General features: G+C 41.9%; 2 protein-coding genes across 3 annotated transcripts in view; both read right to left on the bottom strand.

The window, feature by feature from the left end:
* Positions 1–8,034, bottom strand: part of Ints8 (integrator complex subunit 8) — a 439,588-nt gene extending 431,554 nt beyond the window's left edge. For both annotated transcript variants that reach the window (XM_051198256.1, XM_051198245.1), the window contains exons 1-5: positions 7,866–8,034; positions 6,410–6,584; positions 2,701–2,841; positions 2,422–2,493; positions 899–950 (exon numbers count right to left, since the gene is read on the bottom strand). In XM_051198256.1, the coding sequence (XP_051054213.1) occupies positions 899–950; positions 2,422–2,493; positions 2,701–2,841; positions 6,410–6,584; positions 7,866–7,995 (570 nt within the window). In that variant the 5' untranslated portion in view covers positions 7,996–8,034. The remainder of the gene's footprint in view (positions 1–898; positions 951–2,421; positions 2,494–2,700; positions 2,842–6,409; positions 6,585–7,865) is intronic.
* Positions 8,035–17,354: 9,320 nt separating this feature from the next.
* Positions 17,355–21,757, bottom strand: part of Dpy19l4 (dpy-19 like 4) — a 52,232-nt gene continuing 47,829 nt past the window's right edge. The window contains exons 18-19 of the mRNA XM_051198231.1: positions 20,206–20,364; positions 17,355–18,569 (exon numbers count right to left, since the gene is read on the bottom strand). Coding sequence (XP_051054188.1) covers positions 18,405–18,569; positions 20,206–20,364 — 324 coding nt within the window. The 3' untranslated portion in view covers positions 17,355–18,404. The remainder of the gene's footprint in view (positions 18,570–20,205; positions 20,365–21,757) is intronic.

The raw sequence follows: 21,757 nt of genomic DNA, 5'->3' as shown, positions 1-21,757 counted from the left end.
GTGCACACATGAATGAATGCATGCCAAAGCCAATCGGAGATGTTGGAAGTCTCTCTCAATTACTCTTCATCTTGGTTTCTGATGATGAGTCAATCACTAAACCTAGAGCTCACAATCGTGGTAGATAAGCTGGCCAGTAAGCTGGCCAGGAATCCTTCTGTCTCCATTTCTCCAGTGGTGGGATTACAAGCAAGCACAGTTTCATCTGGCTTTTACATGGGTGCTGAGGAACACACTCATGTTCTTTGCTTCAACAGCAAGCACTTTACCAACTAAGAGACCCCATCACCCAGTGCCATAAAAATCATGATTTTAACAATGTTAGCTAAAATATCATGAAGCTGAGCTGGAAAGCTGGTTCAGCAGTTAAGAGCATTGGCTGCTCCTCCAGAATTCATATAGCAGCTCATAACTGTTGGTAACTCCTATTCCAGAGTATCCAACACCCTTACACAGACATACATGTGGGCAAATTGGTAATGTATATAAAGTACAAATAAATAAATTTAAAAATATAACAAAGTTAAATACCATCAAGTATTCAACAAAACAACTGATGATAAAGTGTTGTACCAACAGTGTTGAAAACCATACAATTTAGGTCAAGTAATGGTAACAAATGTCTGCGATCCCAACGCTTATGAGGCAGAGCTAGGAAGATAATGAATTAGAGACTTCTTGGCTACATGGAAATCTTAAGGCCAAGCAGGGCTACATAAGACTATCTCATAAAAGCAAAAAAAAAAAAAAAAAAAAAAACACACACACACACCTTATTTATATGCTTACGCCAAACAAACCTCCATCACTATGCTTAGACCTTTGCAATACTCACAAACCTTAGAAGATACATGTCTATATGCTAACACCTAACACTGCAGTCACTGCCAATACTTACCACTTTCAAAATGTTTTCTGTTAGTTCTTTTTCCTGTTGCATTTGATTCATGCTAAAAGAGAAACAATTCAAGATCACTGAAACAGAACTCAAGGCAAGACTGTAGAAGTCTAAACTTAACACTATCATTCTGCAGCATGAAGCTTATCATTTTTTTTAAAAGTATGTTAACAGTTTACTTTTTATTTGTTTAAACAATTAAAAGCAGATTATCATGTTGATCATTAATTTACCAGAACCTTCTCAACTGCTTTACATAAAACTTTCATTTAGGATTAAAACCAGCTAAGTAGGGCTAGAGAGATGGCTCAGGGGTTAAAAGCACTGCCTACTCTTCCAGAGGTCCTGAGTTCAATTCCCAGTCGCCACTTGGTGGCTCACAACCATTTATAATAATATCTGATGCCCTCTTCTGTCATGCAAGTATGTATGCAGACAGAACACTGTATACATAATATTTAGGGAATAAAGAAAATAGCTAAGTATAACATACATCTATAATACCAGCACTTGAGCAGTAGAGACAAAGGCATGCACATGGTACCATTACATATGTGTTGGCAAAACCTCAGCAGCAGAAAATAAAATCTTTAAAAAAAAAAAAAAAGGTATAGAAGCTAGGCATGGTGGCATGCCTTTAATCCTAGCACTCAGAAAGCAGAGGCAGGAGGATCTCTTAAGAATTCAAGACCAGCCACCTGGCCTACATTACTGAGTTCCAAGTCAGCCAGAGTTAAATAGCAAGACCTTAATAAATAAATTTAAACAAAAAGCGCAATAAAAAATGTATCAAATTACAAAGAAGTGTGTTGATTTTATGTCCTAGTATGCTGTCGTTCCTTGAATACTGGCAGTTTCCTCAAGAGGCATGTTTGTTAGAGGTTTGCTCCCCAGATGGTTCTTCTGGGATATGCTGCAGACGTCTGGGAAGTGAGGTCAGGGGAGGTAGGTAGACCACTGGGGTGTGCCCCACAGGTAATTATTAGCCCCTGCTCCATCCTTTCTCCCTTGGCATCCTGGCTCATGAGGTGAACATTTGTCCTGACAGAGCTGCTTCCTACAATGCAGTTTGACACAATTCCAAAAAATTCAGCTAATCATTCAAACCTGTGCCACAAATAAGTCTATTGTGCTTTTAAGTGCAAATTAACAAATTTCACTTATATCCAGTCACCATGGTGTCTAGCTCCCAAGTATGATGAGCTGCCACCTAGAATTTATGAATTAGGTTTAAAGCTCCATATTCAACCAAGCTTTTGTCATGAACTTTGTATTGTTAATATTCATAAATACTAAAATTATTTACCTAGGTACAAAACTAATACATACTAAAGACAATTATATAGAAAAAAAAATCTTCATAGTCGCTTTTGCGACCGCAGCTCCTTCACACCAACCTCCATAGAGAGATCTGTCCCCCTCCCTCTGCTCCAGTACCTCTGTAACCAGAGCTAGAAGCCTGGAAAGCAATCTTAAGTGACAATGAAAATCGTCCCAAGTAAGGGTTATGTCAGCCAACTTACACATTTAGTTGAGGGGGTCCAGGTTTTGCCTGTTTGACAGGAAAACTACTTTGAACAATTGTCCTAATTGCCCTAAAGAAGAGACAGGGAAAAAATAAAAAGGTCAGTTTAATCATAATAATTTAACAGCAGCATCCTTTTTGTCTACATAGCCATTAATAAGTCTGCCCACCTCCAGACTCACAGTTCCAAAGATGCCAAGAGAGATCCCCAGAGAGAAAGGAGACCCTGAAAAGCATAGCCCTGAAAGTCGGCGTGCAAGGACAGGAGGTGGCTCACCATCTGTTGTAGAGGAGGATGGCCATGGCAGTGGTTGGGGGCAGGGCTGCCAGATCCATGTCCACATGCTTGGTTCCTGCAGGGACTTTACTGATGCACAGCAGCTCGTTCAGCAGCATGTTCAACACCGGCACGGACAGGCTGAAGAGGAGCAAAGGTGATGTATGCACATTAGCTGCACAAGCCACTGAGTACAAGCCCCACTAGGAGACAATCTGGTAAATTCCTAGACCTTTAAAATGAGCTTACACAATCCCAAAGTAGAAAATCCCAGATGAGCACTTCTCATATGCCTTGAACTGTTCACTAAAGACCAGTCTTCTTTCATTTTTACTCTTATCTACTTCCCAAATTATAAAGATCTCAGATTACATCTAAAACATTTAGCTTTCCTTTTTTTCAGATAGGGGTTGGGTTTGCCATGCGACCCAGGATGGCTTCAAACTGGGGGCAAGCTCCTGTCTCAGCCTCCAAGATATTGGCTTAATAGGCGTATACCACCATACCTGCAAAAAGTGAACCCTCAACAAAATGACAGCATTAATTTCATAGAGAAATAATGTAATTTCCTAGCACTCTGGAGGCACAGGCATGAGGATCTCTGACGTTGAAGACAGCATGGTTGACAGAGTGAAACCCTGTCTCAACACCATTACTAAGTTATCACCTCTCCCCTCCTCAAAAAAAAAAAAAAAAAAAAAAAAAAAAAGCAATAATTTACACTTGATTATCATCAAGTAACCAATTGGAGTTTCTGCCTTGTGTAGCCAATGGCAGCTACTTGTCCAGCAGGCATGAGGATCATGGATTCAACTCCTAGCACCAGAAAATTCCAGCAGCTATTCAATTTTCCAATTGTTTCATATAAGCCATGTGTGCCTTAACACTCCATTCATTACCATGGACAGAAATGTCTCCTACAGTCTAGTAATTTACTAATAGATTAAAAAGCCTGGAAGCCAGGCATGAACACACTTACATTCCCAACACTTGGAAGGCAGAGGCATGCTATCAGAAGCCCAAGGCCATCTTCCAGTACAGAGCTTGAGACCGACCTGGGTTACTTAAGAGCATGTTTCAAACAACCAAAGACTAAACTAAATAATTTACTTTGTAAAAAAACTATATTTAATGCTGAAGAACATATGATGGGGAAAGGTGTTTTGAAATGCTATGCTGACTAAAGTATAAACTCTCAGATGCTGGGTGTGGTGACACCCAACTGCAAAGCAGAGACCGGAGACTCTGAGGACAGCCTGGGCTACAAGTGAACTCCTGCTCAGACAAAAATAGTTAAGACCTGACAGTTTACAAGGTGAAAAACTGGCGACAGGAGCTGGAGAGCTGGCTCAGTGGTTTTAAGAACACTGGCTATTCTTACAGAGGCCCCAGGTTCAGTTCCCAGCACCCACAGAGTGGCTCACAACTCTAACTCCAGTCCCAGCGTGTCTGATTTCAGGGGCACCAGGCACCTATGTGGTACACAGACATATATGCTGGCAAAACATCCGTATACATAAATAAACTAAATAAAATAAATAAAAAGGCTGAGTGATGGCGCACACCTTTAATCCCAGGGAGGCAGAGGCAGGCAGATCTTTGAGTCTAAAGCCAGCCTGATCTACAGATTGAGTTTCAGGACAGCCCGGACTACAGAGAAGCCCTGTCTTGAAAAGAAGCAACCAAACCTACATACATATAACACATGTCTCTGTGTGTGTGTGTGTGTATGCATGTATATATGTGAAAGAAAGAAAAAAAAAAAAACTGGAAACAAACTGACTTGTTGCCAGTGAGGGATAGCTAACGATGCTGGGTACTGACTTGTTGCCAGTGAGGGATAGCTAACCACGCTGGGTACTGACTTGTTGCCAGTGAGGGATAACTAACCATGCTGGGTACTGACTTGTTGCCAGTGAGGGATAACTAACCATGCTGGGTACTGACTTGTTGCCAGTGAGGGATAACTAACGATGTTGAGTGGTATTTGTAGAAAGGTGGGGAATTGACACTGGCTCTTGCTATGAGGCTCAGGCTGACCTTGAACCACTGGATCTTCTTCCCTTAGCTTGCTAAGTGCTGGGATTATGAGTGTACACCACCATACTCAGTTAAAATTACGTTCCATGAAGAAACAAATCAAAATATTACACAGGGTATAATAACATTATTTTAAAATGTAGGAAGTTGGATATGAATAATAGAAGCAACTCGGGAGAGAAAGGCAAGACAATGAGTCAAGATCCTCCTTAGTTCCATGGCCAGTTCATGGTCGGTGTGAACTACATAAGACCCTGTGCCAAAAAAAGGACTGTGTAGGGGCCCTGGGTCGGATTCCCAGCACTCATGCGGTGGTTCACAACCATTCATAATTGCAACTCAGGGAGTTTGACCTTCTAACCTATTAAGGCACCAGGCATTCTCATGATCACGTACTGTATATGCAGGCCAAACATTGATACACACAAGTTAAAAAACAAAACAAAAAATGTTCAAATACATTTTTTTCCTTTTTTTTGGGGGGGGGGTGTCCAGGACTGGGTTGGAGACAGGGCTTCTGTGTAGCTTTAAAGCCTGTCCTGGTACTTCCGCTCTATAGCCCAGGCTGGCCTCTGACTGCCAAGCGCTGGGATTAAAGGCGTGCACCACGTCACCCCACTCAAATGCATTTTCTAAACAAACTGTCACACGCCTTTACTCCCAGCAATGGATGGCAGAAGCAAATGGATCTCTGTGAGCTTAAAGCCAGCCTGGTCTACAAAGTGAGTTCCAGGACATCCAGGGCTGTTACATAGAGAAACCCTGTCTCAAAAGACCAAAATATTAAAAAAAAAAAAATTAAACCAAACAAAAGTCCTAAAAGTGGAGGAAGGGCTGACAGTGACTTGGTGGCAGTGTGCCCTTGCACTGCTGAGGTCCAGGCTCAGTCACTTGACACTGGACAAACAAGGGCAAAGGTTACACAGAAATGTTACTTCCGTCTTCTAAATTCCTCAGGGTTTCCTTTTTTTTTTTTTTTTTTTTTTGTAAACAACTTTCTAACCACAGTTTTCAAAGTATTTGCTTTCAGGTAAATGAATCCCGATTCAAATAGTATTGTTAACAGTTTTGAGGAAGGAATGACTGACTCCTGACCAAAAAAAAAAAAAAAAAATTAACCAAATTATCCAAAAGTAAATCATATGTCACATCCATCACTAAACTGCTCTTGTTGTCACCCGATATTAGGATGGCTGAAACATTTAAAGCACTTGAAGTCTGGATTTTCTCCTGTTATAGCACCTAGAGTGGGTGATTAGCTCCCTCTAGTCCATCCGTCCATAGCCTGGCAGTAAAACCTGGCCTAGGATGCCTGAGGCCCTGACTTCAATTTTCACTAAGGGGAGGGAAGTGCTTCTTCAGTACTGACTGAGAAAGTTTAAACTTTAAAGGGTGGTTTACCAAATAATCCTCAGTCCTTGCTTTGTTTGGGGCTGTATGGTTTGAGTTCTACGTAGTTCTGTCTGGTCTCTAACCTCAGGGCTCTCTGGTGAAATCTACTGTCCACCTCAAGATACTGCAACTAGACACACTTATAGTTTTTAATACTTTCTTACAGCTTTTTTAAAAAGCTTGAATATTTTGTCATTATCAGAAAAACACAAGCATATAGACAGAAACAAAGGTATCTAAATAGTGTCCAAATGGAATGCCATTTTAACTTTCATACCTTTTCTCCAAAATGTCCAAATCCCACTTCAAATGTGCAGCAACCTTAAGAGCAAGAAGCTTTAGGATTCGGTTTCTCTTGTTATCAGGCGGAGGCTGAACTTGGTTTTGCTCATTAACTGAAGGTTTGGAAGCCTGCTCCAAAAACTGAACTATAAGCTGAACTGGCGCAGGATCTAGGATTTAAAAGAAAATAAATTCTTAGTTTTTATTATAAATATGCAAAAAGAGTCAGTGTAAAAGGGGGCGGGAGGGGGGGGGAAATCATGCCTTCACTCTTTTGTAGCCAGCAAAGGCAGGCAGATCTCAAGAAAGCCAGGGCTAACAGAGAAACCCTGTTGTGGGGGGGGGGATTGGGGGGTGGAATGGATTCACTGTACTCTTTCTTTTCTTTTTTTTTTTTTTTTTTTAAACCACAAGGAATAGAAACAACTATTCAGGGACACTGACTAAATATGACACATGGGGGTGGGGGGGCAACATCTGGAAAAGTGGTAAAATAGACAGTTGCAACTCAGTGGTTGCCAGCTTGCCTGCATTCAATTCCCAGTACTAGAGGGAGTTAGGAGGAGGAGGAAGACATCAAAGATATCAAAAAAAAAAAAAAAAAAAAAAAAAAAGTTCAGAACAAAGCATTTCACAGGGAAGAACTAACCATTACAGGTTCCCACTTCACCACAGGACCAGTGCTAATTAGAGGAAAGAAAGCAGGCTGCAGAACTAGCGTTTGACAACTAGGGGGTCTTTTATTTAGTTATGTCTCTGCCACTGTTTTCCACAATGAAAAGTAGAGGCTAATGCCACTTACATCACCTATTATGGAGATGTCACTAAGGTGAGTGATAGAAAGAGCTAAGACCGCGGCTTGGCACCCTGCGAGCCCTGAACAATATGCCAGTAAGGAAGCCCTAAAAGCATCCAAACACTCGTGATAAAACTGCCTCCCTAAGGATGCCAAGTTTCCACAAAGTACTCGCCCACAAGTAAGGCCACATTTGGATAGAACTGAGCAAACCACAGCTCACACTACCTTTTCAGAAAGGTCTGGAAAAGAGGAAAGAAAGTAGCAGCCCAGCAACACTCATGCAAACATTGGGAACCCAACACAACAGCGCCTGGAGACTGCGCGGCCGTCCCTGCTCTCGGGGATTTCATCTGAATTCGGGTACACAAGCACCCAAGGCCCGGGGCTGGCCCCAAGCTCGGCAGCGCGGAGCCGGGCCCCGCGTGGCAGGTGTGGGCGCCCCACGCAGTGAGGACGGTGGCAGACGAGGAAGCCTTTGTGTGCAGCTTCCCTCGGACGCTCGGCGGCGCCGCCCGCGGCCCGGGCAGTCCAGCTGGGTTCGGCGGCGCCTGCCAGGCCGCAGGCGGCGGGGAACCGGGCAGCGGGGCCGCAGACCACGCCCGCCCGCCCGCCCGCCCGGGAGCCGGGAGCCGGGAGCCGGGAGCCCGCTTACCCGGGCAGGCTTTGCGCAGATGCTTCTCCAACAGCGACTCCTCCAGCAGGAACTCGAACCAGCAGGTCTGCGGCGGGGTGCAGGGCCGGCTGGAGGTGGCCGCCTCCCGGTCCGCCGCCTCCGCGCTCATCCTGCCCCCGCCGCCGCAGCCGCTCCCGCCGCCTCCCGGCTCCAACCTGACCCTGCGCGGAGCCCCGCGTCCAGCGGAACCGCCCGCCCGGAACGTCCCGACGCCTCGCACGGCCCAAGATGGCGCAGTCGCCTGCCCGAGCCCCGCCCCGGATTAGCGGCTCCCCGCGGCTCTCCACCAATCGCTGTCGGACTTCGGAGGAAAGGGGCGGGAGCTACAGGCCGCCCCGCCTCCCGGCTGCCATGGCGTCGCCCTACCGAGAAGCCCGGGTCTGGCGGGCCTTTCCAGGTTGCCTGGGAGATCCGCACAGGGGAAACGGAGCGACTTCGAGGCCTGCGCAGTCAGAGGGACGAGACCAGATCTAGTGGTTTGGTCTCCGGTGTCTTCCCTTTCTGAGATTCCTTCCCACCTAAGCTCCTGTCCCCGCTTTTCCCAGTGAAGATTGCGTGCAGTGAGATCCAACTTTTCGGGGACTTCTCAAGACTAGCTTAGGTGGTCAGGACCCAGTTAATTAATGCTCTCCAGCTCTCCGGTGTGAGCACACTAAGCCCTACTTTACACTTACCGCCATTCTGTAACGTTCTTAGGTATCGTCACCAACGAAACTAAAGAGCAAAGCATGGTGGGGCCTGCGTGGAAAACCCCGCACCTCGGAGCAGAAGCCAAAGGACCCCTTGAGTTAGAGGCCAGATTGGTCCTCACAGAGAAGAGAGTTCCTGGTAACCTGGGGGCTGACTGACAGCTGATCTGGCCAAAGTATCCCCTGGAGAGAGATGGGGGAAAAAAAAAAAAAAAAAAAAAAAACTTCTGACATCTACCATCTACTCTGTCCTACACACACCCATGGAAAATTCCACAAATATGTATTAATAAAGATGATTGTTTTCATTAAGGGACCCCGAGAAACACAGAAATAAATAAGATTTAGTCAGATGCCTCTCCATTTTGTTTTGCTTTGTTTGAAACAGGGTTTCACTCTGTAGCACAGAATAACCTGAAACTATGTAGCCCAGGCTGAAATTGAACCTGCTTCGACCTTATTGTCTCAGCCTCCCAAGAGCTCAGATTATAGATATTGAGGGTATTTGTGATACATACATACATACATACATACATACATATCACATAATATATATAAGTATATATATATGTGTGTATATATATATATATATATATATATCACATAGTAAAACTATTTTATAAATACGCTGGATCTTATGTCCTTTAGGAATAGTTGGGATGACAGACCTTTGCCACTAGCCCTGGTTTTGTCGTAGATTTTAAAAATCAGCAATGAATGTAAAGCTGTTATAAAGTCATGCCGATACCTTTAGCTTCTTTCTTTGAATTGCTTGTAAACAGTATCTCACTGAATGGAGAATTGAAGGAGACCTCAGTTACCTGAATCAGTAGAGCCAGCTCTGGTTGCCACATTATGCCACAGTTGAGTGTCTGAGTCATTCTGTCTTTAAATGGCAACTTCAACCTTCTTCCTTTAAACTTTAGCGTCTTCTACAGTGGCAGCCAAGACTGGTAAAGAAAAGGTCTAGACAGGCACCTCCATGTTGACATGTTCAAGTTGCATAGAGGGAAAATACAGTTTTGAACAGTGGGAAGTCTGCTACCTGGGCCTCTGGAGAAAAAGCCATAGGAACCTCTATCTCCATTCCAAGGAATAAGCTTTTATGTGACAGGATTTAAAACACATAAAATCTTCTCTGTATAAACAGCACACAAATTTATGGTGTGCTTTCAGGATTAAATCTCAGCAATTTCCTTGGCAGTTAGAGAGATACTGTCATTTAATATGTCACCTGTAGATCACAGGTCCCATTTACTATTTTTGCCCGGTGCTGTTAAGTCACAATTGTCAAAGGCAGAGCCACCCTGGCATAAGCTAACCCTCTAGAGTCTTATCCATAGACTTCCAAAATGATGAGAACAGGTGTGTGTGTGTGTGTGTGTGTGTGTTGTGTGTGCTAGCAAATGTGATTTCTTCTAGCAATCTCTTAAAGATTTTCTTCTCAAGCTGGCATGGCTTGAGAATACTCCTAGCATGCACAAGCTGTAGGAGTGATGAGTTTGAGACCAGTCTTGGCCACAAAGCAAAACTCTTACCCCAGTAGCAACAAACTCCACCTCTTACACCACATAGAAACAAAATCAGATCTTGTTTCCAGCCATTTTTTCCCTTTAAGTTTTTGAGAGAGTGTTTCTCTGTGTAACAAACAACCATAATTGTCCTGAACTAGCTCTGTAGGTCAGGCTGACCTTACTTGAGTCAGGAGCCAGGAGTCTTTTATGTCAACTTGATGCATTTGGGATTCTCATTACAGACAGCTGTGAGTCACCATGTGGTTGTTGGGAATTGAACCCAGGACCTCTGGATGAGCAGCCAATGCTCTTAACCTCTGAGTCATCTCTCCAGCCCTCATTTAGGATTCTCAGTTGAGAAAATGCCCCTCCAGATCTCTGGTAAATCTGTACTGCATTTTCTTGATTTACTATTGATGTGAGTGGGCCCAGGTCACTGGCAGTGGTCCTAGGTGGTGTAAGGAAACAAATGAGCAAGCCGTAGGGGACAAGTGAGCAGACAACACTTCTTCAGAGCTTCAGCATCTGCTCCTTCATGCAGGCTCCTGTCTTGTTGGAGTTCTTCCCACCCTGACTTCCCAGAGATTGACTGTGCTGTGGAATTGTAAACGAAAATAAACTCTTTCCTTCCCAACTTGTTTTTGGTCATGCTGTTTTATCACAGCAATAGAAATCCGAGACAGCTGCACAGAAGTTTCCACAATGGTCTTTGAACTGGTTGAATGAGAATGGACCCTATGGGTTCATTCATTCCAGTGAATGTGTAGACCTCAAAGGGTGGGACTGTTTGAAAAGGGTTAGGAGGCAGGGCCTTTTGAGGAGGTGTGTCACTGCGGTGGGCTGGGAAGGGTTAGGAGGCGGGGCCTTTTGAGGAGGTGTGTCACTGCAGTGGGCTGGGATTGGTTAGGAGGCGGGGCCTTTTGAGGAGGTGTGTCACTGCAGTGGGCTGGGAAGGGTTAAGAGGCGGGGCCTTTTGAGGAGGTGTGTCACTGCAGTGGGCTTTGAAGTTTCCGAATCCTGTGCCATTCCAGTTAGTTTTGTCTTCCTCTGCCTCACACTTGCAGATCAGATATAAGTTCTAAGTCACTGCCCCGACATTGTGCCATGCTGCCAGCAACGATCAATACTCACCAACTCTAACTTTCTGTGAGTCCCAATTGAACGCTTTCTTTCCTAATTTGCCTTGATCATATTATTTTATCATGGCAATAGAACAGTAACTAAGACAGGGCTTATCAAGGTAAGTACTGCCAATGAGACTGTCAGGTCAAAACTCTTTTCAACAGCCTGCTTTGTGCTGCAATCCAAGTGAACTCTTGGTGGTCACATGTGGTCGGGCAGGTTTTAACATGTTTGGGTGCTGGGGAACCTGAGTGGCGAATTGAACATGGAGCACAAGCTGGAAACTGCTCAGAAACAGTAGACCACATATTAATCTATAAGAGATTTACACACACACACACACACACACACACACACAAACTGGTTCTTGAATATAGATAATTTAAGAAACACTTTCAGAATTTACATGAAATAAATTCTCTGCCATGTTTAGTAACTGAATTTTCCAAATAAACAACAAAATCTACAGAAGTTCTCTATGAGGAAAGGTGGGACTTGTTTCGGCACATCAGAAACACACAATCCCTTCATTTGTTGTGGAGCAAGGCTGGTTTGTAGAGTTAGGATGCAGAGTTAGCCCTGGAGGCTGCTTCTCCACACTGCACAGTGAGAACCACCACACACTACTGCATCTGGACAGAGCAATTGTCCCATTGTCTACAGTCATGACAAACACATCGTTGTTAGCTTTTCAGACAGGATCTCATTACTTAGTCCTGGCTGTCCTGGAACTCACTATGTAGACCAGGCCGGTCTCAAATGCACAGAGATCCACCTGTCATGGCAAATTCTTCTGGGTAAGATTCTCAGCACTAAAAGTTAACTAATTGATAAGAAGGTCTTTGGTTTAGACCCAATATATGCAGTCTGTATTATGGAAAACGCACTGTGTAGATGAGGAGTCACCAGACTGCCAGGGGAAACTAGAAGCTTGGCAACATCAGGACGCAATGACTAACCAAAAGCTACCTCCCTTTTGCAAATAAGCTTGGAACAGGAGGAACTCAGCTCTTAGCTCTAACTAGGGGCACATACTCCAAAGGTGGTTATATCCAGGCTAGGAGTGTAAGTAGGTAACTTCTAACACCCTGTCAAACTCTAACCATTCAGAAGTTGCTGACTCCCAAGAATAGGCATCACCTGACTCAAAGGCAAGTAGCTCATTGGCTGAGAAGCAGTCTATGGTTTTTTTGTTTTGTTGTGTTGCTACAAGCCTCCATCAGTCTAATTAAAGGGCTCAAAAACCAAGACTGTGATGGCTGTGATGGGTACTTAGAAGGTGGAAATGGGGATATAGCTCAGTGGTAGATCACTTGCTTAACATGTCCAAGACCCTGGGTTCAAATTCCTGTACTTTCCCTCAGCATCCGATGATGATGATGCCCTGCATTTGACTCACAGCACCCACATGGTGGCTCACAACCAGTTCTAGAAACTACTATGCCCTCATGCACACAAGGGGTGTGTAGAAACACATAGGCAGACAAACAATCATCACATGCATTAAATTAAAAAAAAATAAATATAAAAATCTACTATGTGGGTCTACAGAGTAGAGAACAGTACAAATATGAAAAGAGAAACACAGAAAAGAAACCAGGCTTAGCTCCTCCATGACAAGGTAATAGCCTAAAAATTTATTTTGTCTCCACTGTGAACCTGAAATTTAGTATTCCTTAGAGCAGTGGCTCTCAACCTGTGGGTCACGACCCCCTTGAAGGTCAAACAACCCTTTCACAGGGTTGCCCAAGACCTTTAGAATAAAACAAACAAAAAGCTGGGTAGTAGTAGCTCACGCCTTTAATCCCAGCACTTGAGAGGCAGTGACAGGTGGATCTCTGAGTTCAAGACCAGCCTGGTCTACAGAGAGTTCCAGGACAGCCAGAGCTGTTACAGAGAAAAACTCCGACAAGGGTCAGGAGGAAGGGGAATACCACTGGAAAACATATATTTACATAAGAATTTACAACAGTAGCAAAATTACACTTATGAAGTAGCAACAAAAATAATTTTGTGGCTGGGGATCACCATAACTGTATTAAAAGGGATGCAGCATTAGGAAGGTTGAGGAATACTGCTCTAGAAAGACAGAACCTGAAAGAGATATACGTAACAGTTCACACTAAGAAGGAATGATACCCACTACAGCATGTATGAGTCTTGGCAAAGTTGTCTGAAAGCAGCCAGCCATCAAATACCATCAAAGGTATGTGGTTCCATTTAATATGCAATGTCCACAATGAGGGCATATATATGTAGATCAGTAAGATTTGCTTAATGCTGGGGGCAGGGTGATTACAGTCGACAGCTAAGGAATGGAGTTTATTTGTGGGGCGGGTGACGAAGGTGTCTGGAAGTTGGCTGTGGTGATAACTGTACAACTGTGAACACTACTGAAAACCACTATATTAGTAAATGAGTGAGTTGCACGATGCATTAATTACATCGCAGTAAATTTAACAAGAGAGTTCAAGTATAAGTAAGAAGCTGCTTAAGATCCTGAGAGGTTACTATGAAAACAAACAAGGGGATAAACGAGCATGAAAGAGCCATGGGTGATGAAGGACATTAATGCTGTACAATCTGGGATGAAACTGCCCATAAACAACTCCTTTAAAGTATTTGCATTTCCTGACGTTTTATAATTTTGCAGAGGTGCAACCTTAGTTACAGGAAGAACACATTTAATCTAAATACAGATATGTCATTGTAGATATGACTCGGAGACCAAACTACATAAAGGCAGCTGTATTCATTCGTTAGTAGCTGTGCAAGGCGACTGGCTTAAAACAGGGGAGGGTTATTAATGAGATACTGAATGTTGCTTTTATGTCTTTATTTCACAAATTATAGATAATGATCACAAGTAAAGTCTTTCATAGAATTGCACATAGTGTTCTGTAAGTCAAGATTACAATGTTACCATTCTAGGAGACAGAAGCAGAAACTATACAAAGAAACCTTTATACTAAATTCAACACATTTGGTTCCAAAATGTCCATTTTATTACAGAAGCAAGTAAGTATACTATTTAGAAACTTTACTAGACAGAAAGTAAGCTGTCATATATATATATTCCTTTGCACTGCTGCATTTAATTTTATTTAAAGCAATTAACCTTACACATAAAAAGACTCAGTAATTTAAATAAGAACTTGTTTGATTTTCCTTGTAATTTGCAGAGCCAGAATTCTTTTTGTGTTTTCTAGACAGGGTTTCTCTGTGTAGCACTGGCTGTCCTGGAACAAGCTCTGTAGCCCAGGCTAGCCTCAAACTCACAGAGATCCACCTGCCTCTGCCTTCCAGTGCTAGGATTTAAGGCTGTGCCACCGCCCAGCCAGAGCCAGGATTCCAATACAAGTAGAGTGTAAATGTTATTGGCAAACAGCAACAACAGAGACTTTGTATTTAATGTATGGACTTTCTTTTTTCTTTACAGAGGGGCTCATGAAGCCTAGGCTAGCTCAAACTCATTTATACACTGAGGAAGACTTTGAACACTTGAACTCTTGTCTCTATCTTCCAAGTGCTAGAATCACAGGTGTGCACTACCACACACAGTAAGACTAGATGTGTTAAAAGCTGGATGAAAGAAGGGTATACTAAGATATAAATTAGAACGTAATCATTAGGCTTAAAAGGGTTCTTAAATACACAGAATTAGTAGCACATGTACTTGAAATATTCATACAATGAAAATAAATTTACCAAAAGATCAACTTACATAGAAATATTAAAAACTCTGCCAACAGAAGAAAATACTACTTTTATACAAAAAGAGGCTTCAAAACGTGTTACCAATTCAAAAATAACAGGCCCCAAGGAAGACTTCTTAAAACTAAAGTAATTGAATAAAAGAGTTATACAAGAAATTAATATTCTATTTTTAGGCATGTTTTTCAGCCTCAATTTTCTAACACTTCGATTTCCATCTCTCCATTGTTTGTTGACTGAATCTGGCTGGTATGGAAGAGGCAGAATACTGAGATTACTGGCGCTTAGGTTACTGTCCGGGAAAGCAAAGCCTGTGTGTGTGTGTGTGTGCAAAGTTAGTGCTGAAGTACATACCACTTAGATTGTAAAACTCTGCCAGTATAATACAAAGAATAATACCGGGATACAGATGCCGAAGTCATAAAACCATTACTAAACTCACAGAGTCCATATTACATCTTGTATCAAGTCAGTTTCACTTGTCAGACTATTTGGCATTCAAGAGGCTAACTAAATGAACTCAGGAGACTCTGTTCCTGAAAAAGGCTTGCTTATTAACTTCAGGAGAACTGAAGTTAATAGTGACAATGGCATGGAGACATGCTTTGTTATGCTGGGAATAAAAGTGCCTCTTGTGCACTAGAAACGTGCTCTACCACAGGACTTCCTCCTCAGCCTCTGTGCATTTCTCAAGGTGGAAAATTACCAATATTTTCTTAAGAAAAAGAAAATAGATAAAATGGTATGAAATAGAAAATGAATTTAGAAATAAAGAAGTTAAGGCACTTATTTCAATGGGCTTGTTATATTAAGAGCAAAAATGTTTTCTATTTCTTTGAGGAACTCTTTCCCCCCACAACCGTGAGCTCTGCTCCATCACGGGAGCTTCTCTGTTGTGTAGATCTGCTAGGTTACCAATTTTAACTACCTGCAGAATGGCCCGCTTGTTATCCTGCAGGTTCCTAATAAAACATTGGATGCTTTGCACACACAGTTTCCTAGTGTTGGTGACAAGAAAGTGAATCAACATGAGAGCTTGCCTAACATTATCATTTTATTCTTGTCTTTCCTTCATTTTTGTCTCTTTCTGTTGTGCTAGGGACTGAACCCAGGACCTTGTGTATGTGAACCCAGCACTATGCCACTGACCTACAGTCACAGCCAATATTATCATTTCAACAATAAAGCTTACGCCTCCGTTTCAGTTCATGCTGAGTGTAAAGTTAATTATAAACTTTTATTGGGGGGGTTGTTTGTTGAGAGAGAGAGGGAAGGAGGAAGGGAGAGAGAGAAAGAGAGAGAGAAAAGAGAGACTATGTTGCTCTGGCTGTCCTGGAACTCACTCTGTAGGCCACGGTGGCCTTGAACCCAGAGATCCTCCTGCCTCTGCCTCCTGAGTGCTGGAATAAAAGAGTTCACCACCATTGCCTGGGACTAATCATAAACTTTTAAGTAAAAAATTCTTTCTAGCTATTTAAGAAATACATTAACAGAAGCGATCAACGTACTATTACGGGGGGGGGGGGGACTAAAACACCACATGTTAACATGTTAGTCAAAATTTGATCAAATATTTCATATTACAAGGGAAACAGGGTTTGGAATTCCCTTTATAATACACAAGCTGTTTCCACATGCTTTCATACAATATGACCACATGACTACTCGCTGTGTGTGGGAATAACTGGTAATTTTTCATAAAGCCAAATGCTAACCACTACTGGCTACCAAGGTGTTCAGAGTCAGTCCAACATCCATTGCTACAGCTGCTTTCCTATAGTTATAGTAAGTATGCTCCACTATGGTAAAGCATCTTAAAGTTACTCTAAGTGCACAGACTTGAAAAAAGAAAAATTATATGTACATATATTTTACACAAAGAAATGAAATATTTTTCCTCCTGATGTGATAATTTGGAGTTCTGAAAATGCTCTTACTGCACTCTAACAAATAAAAGTTAGAGGCCCCGTTCACTGAACAACTATATAACAGAAAATTAAATATTCATTTTATTAAAACCATTTATCTGCAGGCTTCATCTATCATGAATCTCTCTCTCTTTTTTCTTTTTGGTTTTTTTCCAGATAAGGTTTCTCTGTGTAACAGTCCTGGCTGTCCTGGAACTTGCTTTGTAGACCAGGCTGGCCTCAAACTCACTAAGCTCCTCCTGCCTCAGCTTCCCAGGTGCTGAGATTAAAGGCATCTTAAATCTCTTTAAGAGGCCAAATTAAGTTACAATCCCCCTGCCCTCCCCACTTCAAACAGGGTCTCACTATGTAGCTTTGGCTGTCTGTCCCGGAACTCGCACAGATCTACCTGCCTCTGCCTCCCAAATGCTGGGATTAAAGGCACAAGTCACTACACTGGCTTAGAATCTATTTTAGTGATATAAAACTGAAAATACACAAAGGAATATAGCATTTATACTGTGAATTGTTGAAATTTTTATTTAACTCTCCTTTTGCTCTTACTGTTAAACATGCAATGTTTCACAAATAACGTCACTTTATTGGTTATACTTTATAACCAATACACCTATATGCAGAAGTGTGTTTAAAAGTATCTGCAGATACCTCCAGAAACTGGTATCCATGGTAGTGTACATATTATTATTGTGGCAGTATTAATTATTTTTATTTAATATGTCCATAAAAAACACGTGATTAGGTTGTATAAGCCACAGTCCAAAAACCCCTACAAAATTCTTTTAAATGTCCATATATATACATATGTGTATATGCATATATGTCCATATATGTGTGTATGTCCATATGTATACATACACATATACATAGGCATAAACCAACACAAGTTATTGTTTTAGCATGATTAAGCTGCTAACAATTTAATGGGCATAAATGAGAAAAGGCAATCACTTAGTAGTCATGAAATAAGTACTAATTCATCCTATGTATTGCTGAGAGCGTGCTAAGTCACTTGAGCAGCAGATGACAGGAACAGTATCATAAAAAACACTTTCCTTTCGTTATTTCCCTTTTAATTTAAATGTCACATATTTTCAACTAACATTCAAGTTACTTTTAATTGTAAATAATTTACATCTGTTACAAACTTGCTTGGAGAATTTTTCTCCTCTACTATAGAATTAAATCACATTAAGTACTCATTAAAAATTATGTTTTTGGAGTCAACACTGACCTTGAAAAATATCCAAATTAAAGATCAACATTATGACAGATAAGATTTATGAGGGGATGATGCAAGAGGGAAATCTTTAAGTCGTGTACTAAGGAAGAAAGCTATCAGTAAGGCTGAAGCACTGGACTTGAGATTGTACTCACAGACAGAGACACCTGGTCTTCTGCTGCCAACAAAAGCCTAAACCCAGGAATCAGCAGCAGGCATGGGAAGAGCAGCAGAATTCCAGATATCCACACTCCATCTGCAAGGCTCCATGTAGGTCCGGAAAATTGCATTTTACTTCAAGTAGCAGGTCTCTGAAGGGAAGGCTGTAATTTTCAAGACTGGAAGGAGATCACAGTGTTGACTTTATATACAAAATAGGATCTGTTCCAGTACACACGAGTGAAGTAATTCACATATGGAGAATAGTTAATTTTGACCTCATGACAAAACCGTCCATACTTTGAATAGGTTAATTTGTCACCTTCTTCACAAACCACCTATCAAAAAACAAGGGACAACATAAAAAAAAAACTTACTAAATTTATAAGGAATATAATCCTTGTACTAGTGTGTATATTCATATATATGAAAATTATCAGCCCTAAACGTGACTATAAAATATCTTGGTTTGTTTAGCAAATTTAAGCCTTTCCTAAGTCCTCATCATGACCAATGAACTCCCGAACTTTGATTGAGAAATATAAAATGTTTGCAACTTGTAAATTTAATCCTAACATTTAGCTGAAATTATTTCTGTAATCCAACATCACTGGTTTGAAGAACTCAACCATACAGATCCTAAGGATAGAAAATGAAGATACCATCTCCCGCCTATAAGATTAGAAGCAGTTAGTAGGCAAGCACACGTGTGACCCTTATCTAGCATTGGGCTTCTACATTCCCATCTAACAATGCTCTCACTGGCATAGCGCAGCTAATTTTAAGTTCTGTGGTTTTTCTATTAGGGTCTTTATTTTGTGTGCGCATGCGCACGAGTGTGTGAGTGCGTGCGTGCGTGCGTGCATGTGTGTGCGTGTGTTTGTGCTTTGGTCAGAGGAAATTTACAACTTTCAGGAGTCCCGGGGGTGGGAAGAACTCAGGTTGTCAGGCTTGGAAACAAAAGCTTTTACCCACTAAGCCAGCTTGCTGCCCCAGGTTTGTTTTATAATACTTTTGCACCACCCATAACAGACATCAGGCAGCCAACATTAACAGTAAAGTGGTTCACATCTACACCTAGTATCACATGAAAGAAAGAGCAGAAAGGTGGGTCCCAAAGAATAGAAAGGCAACGTGATACGCCATGCTTTGTTGCCTCCCATGGGAGGCCTCCCTTTTCTGAACAGAAACAGGAGCGGTGTGGGTGGAGGGGAGTGGGGGGGGGGACACAGGAGGGAGGAAACTGCAGTAAGCATGTAAAGTAAATATATAAGATCTTTAAAAAGAACAGAAAGACGCAGAGAGCAAAGCAAGCATATCAATGATTACTAAATATCACTTCTCGATTACAGTCCATCTGTCACCAATAAACCAAAATCACATTATCAAGCACTCTGAGAGCATTCGAAATACACAAAGCCTAAGTAAGTTTACAATGCAAGCTTACTGGGTCATGAAGACATGAAAATAGGAAAAATTTTAAAGACATTTTTATTTTATGTGTGTTTTGCCAGGCATGCATGCAGTGACCTCAGAGGCCAGAAGAGGAGCTTGCAAATGCTGAGCCATCTCCCCAGTCCTCAAAGATGGGACCTGTAAAAACAAATTCCTCACCTCCAAACTGGTCTTGGCTTATAAGACAAACATGATTATTTCAGAAGGGAAAGGAAAAATCCTGGCTGTGGCCTAAACAGAATTTGCCTCACAACTCAGAATGATCTATTCACCGTTTCCCAAGTCCTCCAGCCTAAGTTTCTCAGGAAGAAGCATTTATCCCTATCGGTACAATTCATCATACTTGCAAACTCCCCTGGGAGTCTTCTTGGCTCCTAGGTGTGTAGTGTATCTTCTGTAAGGGTGTAAGTGGAGAGGAAAGGTGGCTTGCTAACCCTGCCAAAACTCATGTAAGAAGATTATAAAGCTAAACAAAGTCATTTTTCGAAGAAACAACCAGCTTTTGAGATGGTTACGTACATGGCCATTTGCCACATCTAGTAAGTCCTTAACCCTGCAGCCTCTGGTCGTTCCTATCTCATTGCAGATGGCATCTTCTACGATTAGGTAGTTAGCCTTGTAAGATGTCAGTATTTTATAAATGTCCTCGGCAGATCGCTTTGAATAGATCTGGTAAATCTGAAAGGAAATGAGACGAAATGTAAGAGGCACCGAAAGCACCTATTAATTAAAATTACACAGCTCTAATAAAATACACTTCACAGGGTTGGAGAGATGACTCAGCAGCTAAGGGCATGACTGTCCTTGGATCCAAGTTCCATAAAACATAAAATATTTAATTAAAACACTAATCAATTTCCGAGGGGCAGATTAGAGGTTTTTTTTTTTTTTTTTTTTTTTTTTTAAAAAAAAAAAAAACCTCTAATCAAATTATAAATGATTCTAAAACATCATACTGGGGCGAAGTTCTATCAAAAGAAATCAAAGAAAGTGGGTATTGTGGTAGCCTGGGCTACACAGTGAGATTTTTGACTCAAAAACAAAAAGCTGTTTAGGGATTCCTGTCCATATTGTACCCAAACAACACCATCTCTTTGGGGTACGGCAGGTAAACAGTACAATCCCAGGCATAAATTTTTTCCAAAGCAGTTGCTTATTTTCCAGTTTGATCTTGAAATTGTTATCCACTGTCTCCATCTCCCAAATTGTTTGGAATATAAAGATGCTAACATGCCTGGATAAATCTAAAAAGCACATATGTGTCTATAGGGGAAGGGCATGAATGTACATGAGTTGATTTACTCGAACCTTTTGGCTTTTTGAGACAGGGTTTCTTCGTGTAACAGCCCTAGTTGTTCTGGAACTTGTTCCGTAGACCAGGCTGGCCTGAAACTCATAGAGATCCAATGGCCTCTCTCTCCCAAGTGCTGAGATCAAAGGCGTGAGCCACCATCACCCAGGGCTCCACCTTATTTCTGAGGCAGTCTCTTACTCAAGCTGGAATGCCGATTGGGCTGAAATGGCTGCTCATCGAGGATCCTGTCTCCGACTCCCCACACGCTGACACCCTTGGCTCCAACATGCAGCTCATGCTTGCACAGTGAGCCTGTCCCCATCTCTCACTACCCCATCCCTCCAGCCCTCGACGTCCACACCACACTTGTACTTTATCAGCAATAGAATACTCTGGAAAGACAGCGTGTATAGACACAGGAACAGACAGTTTTCTTCAACAATATGAAAACCATGCTACTTTGGAAGGATGGTTCCCCTTCCTGAAATATTACCCATTTATCCCCGATAGTGTTATGGAAAGAATCTTTCACAGAAGCGTACCCACACTTCACAAAACAAAGAATTTAGTATTTTAATCCTGGATTTTCTCTTGGTTAAATTAATAATACAATTTTTGTCTTTTTTTTTGGGGGGGGGGTTTGAAGTCTACAGTCTCTAGAATGAGGAAAATATAAGTCATTCTTTATATACTGTAAATCAAACTGTGTGGGGAACCAACACAAAACTTAAACTAATGTATAGTGAGCTAAAATAACCAGAAAGAGAGAAACTAGAA

This window comes from Phodopus roborovskii, unplaced genomic scaffold (assembly GCF_943737965.1).
Source record: "Phodopus roborovskii unplaced genomic scaffold, PHOROB, whole genome shotgun sequence".
NCBI classification, from domain to species: domain Eukaryota; kingdom Metazoa; phylum Chordata; class Mammalia; order Rodentia; family Cricetidae; genus Phodopus; species Phodopus roborovskii.
Note: the sequence above shows the minus strand (reverse complement) of the source record. Positions and strands in the feature narration are given on the sequence as shown.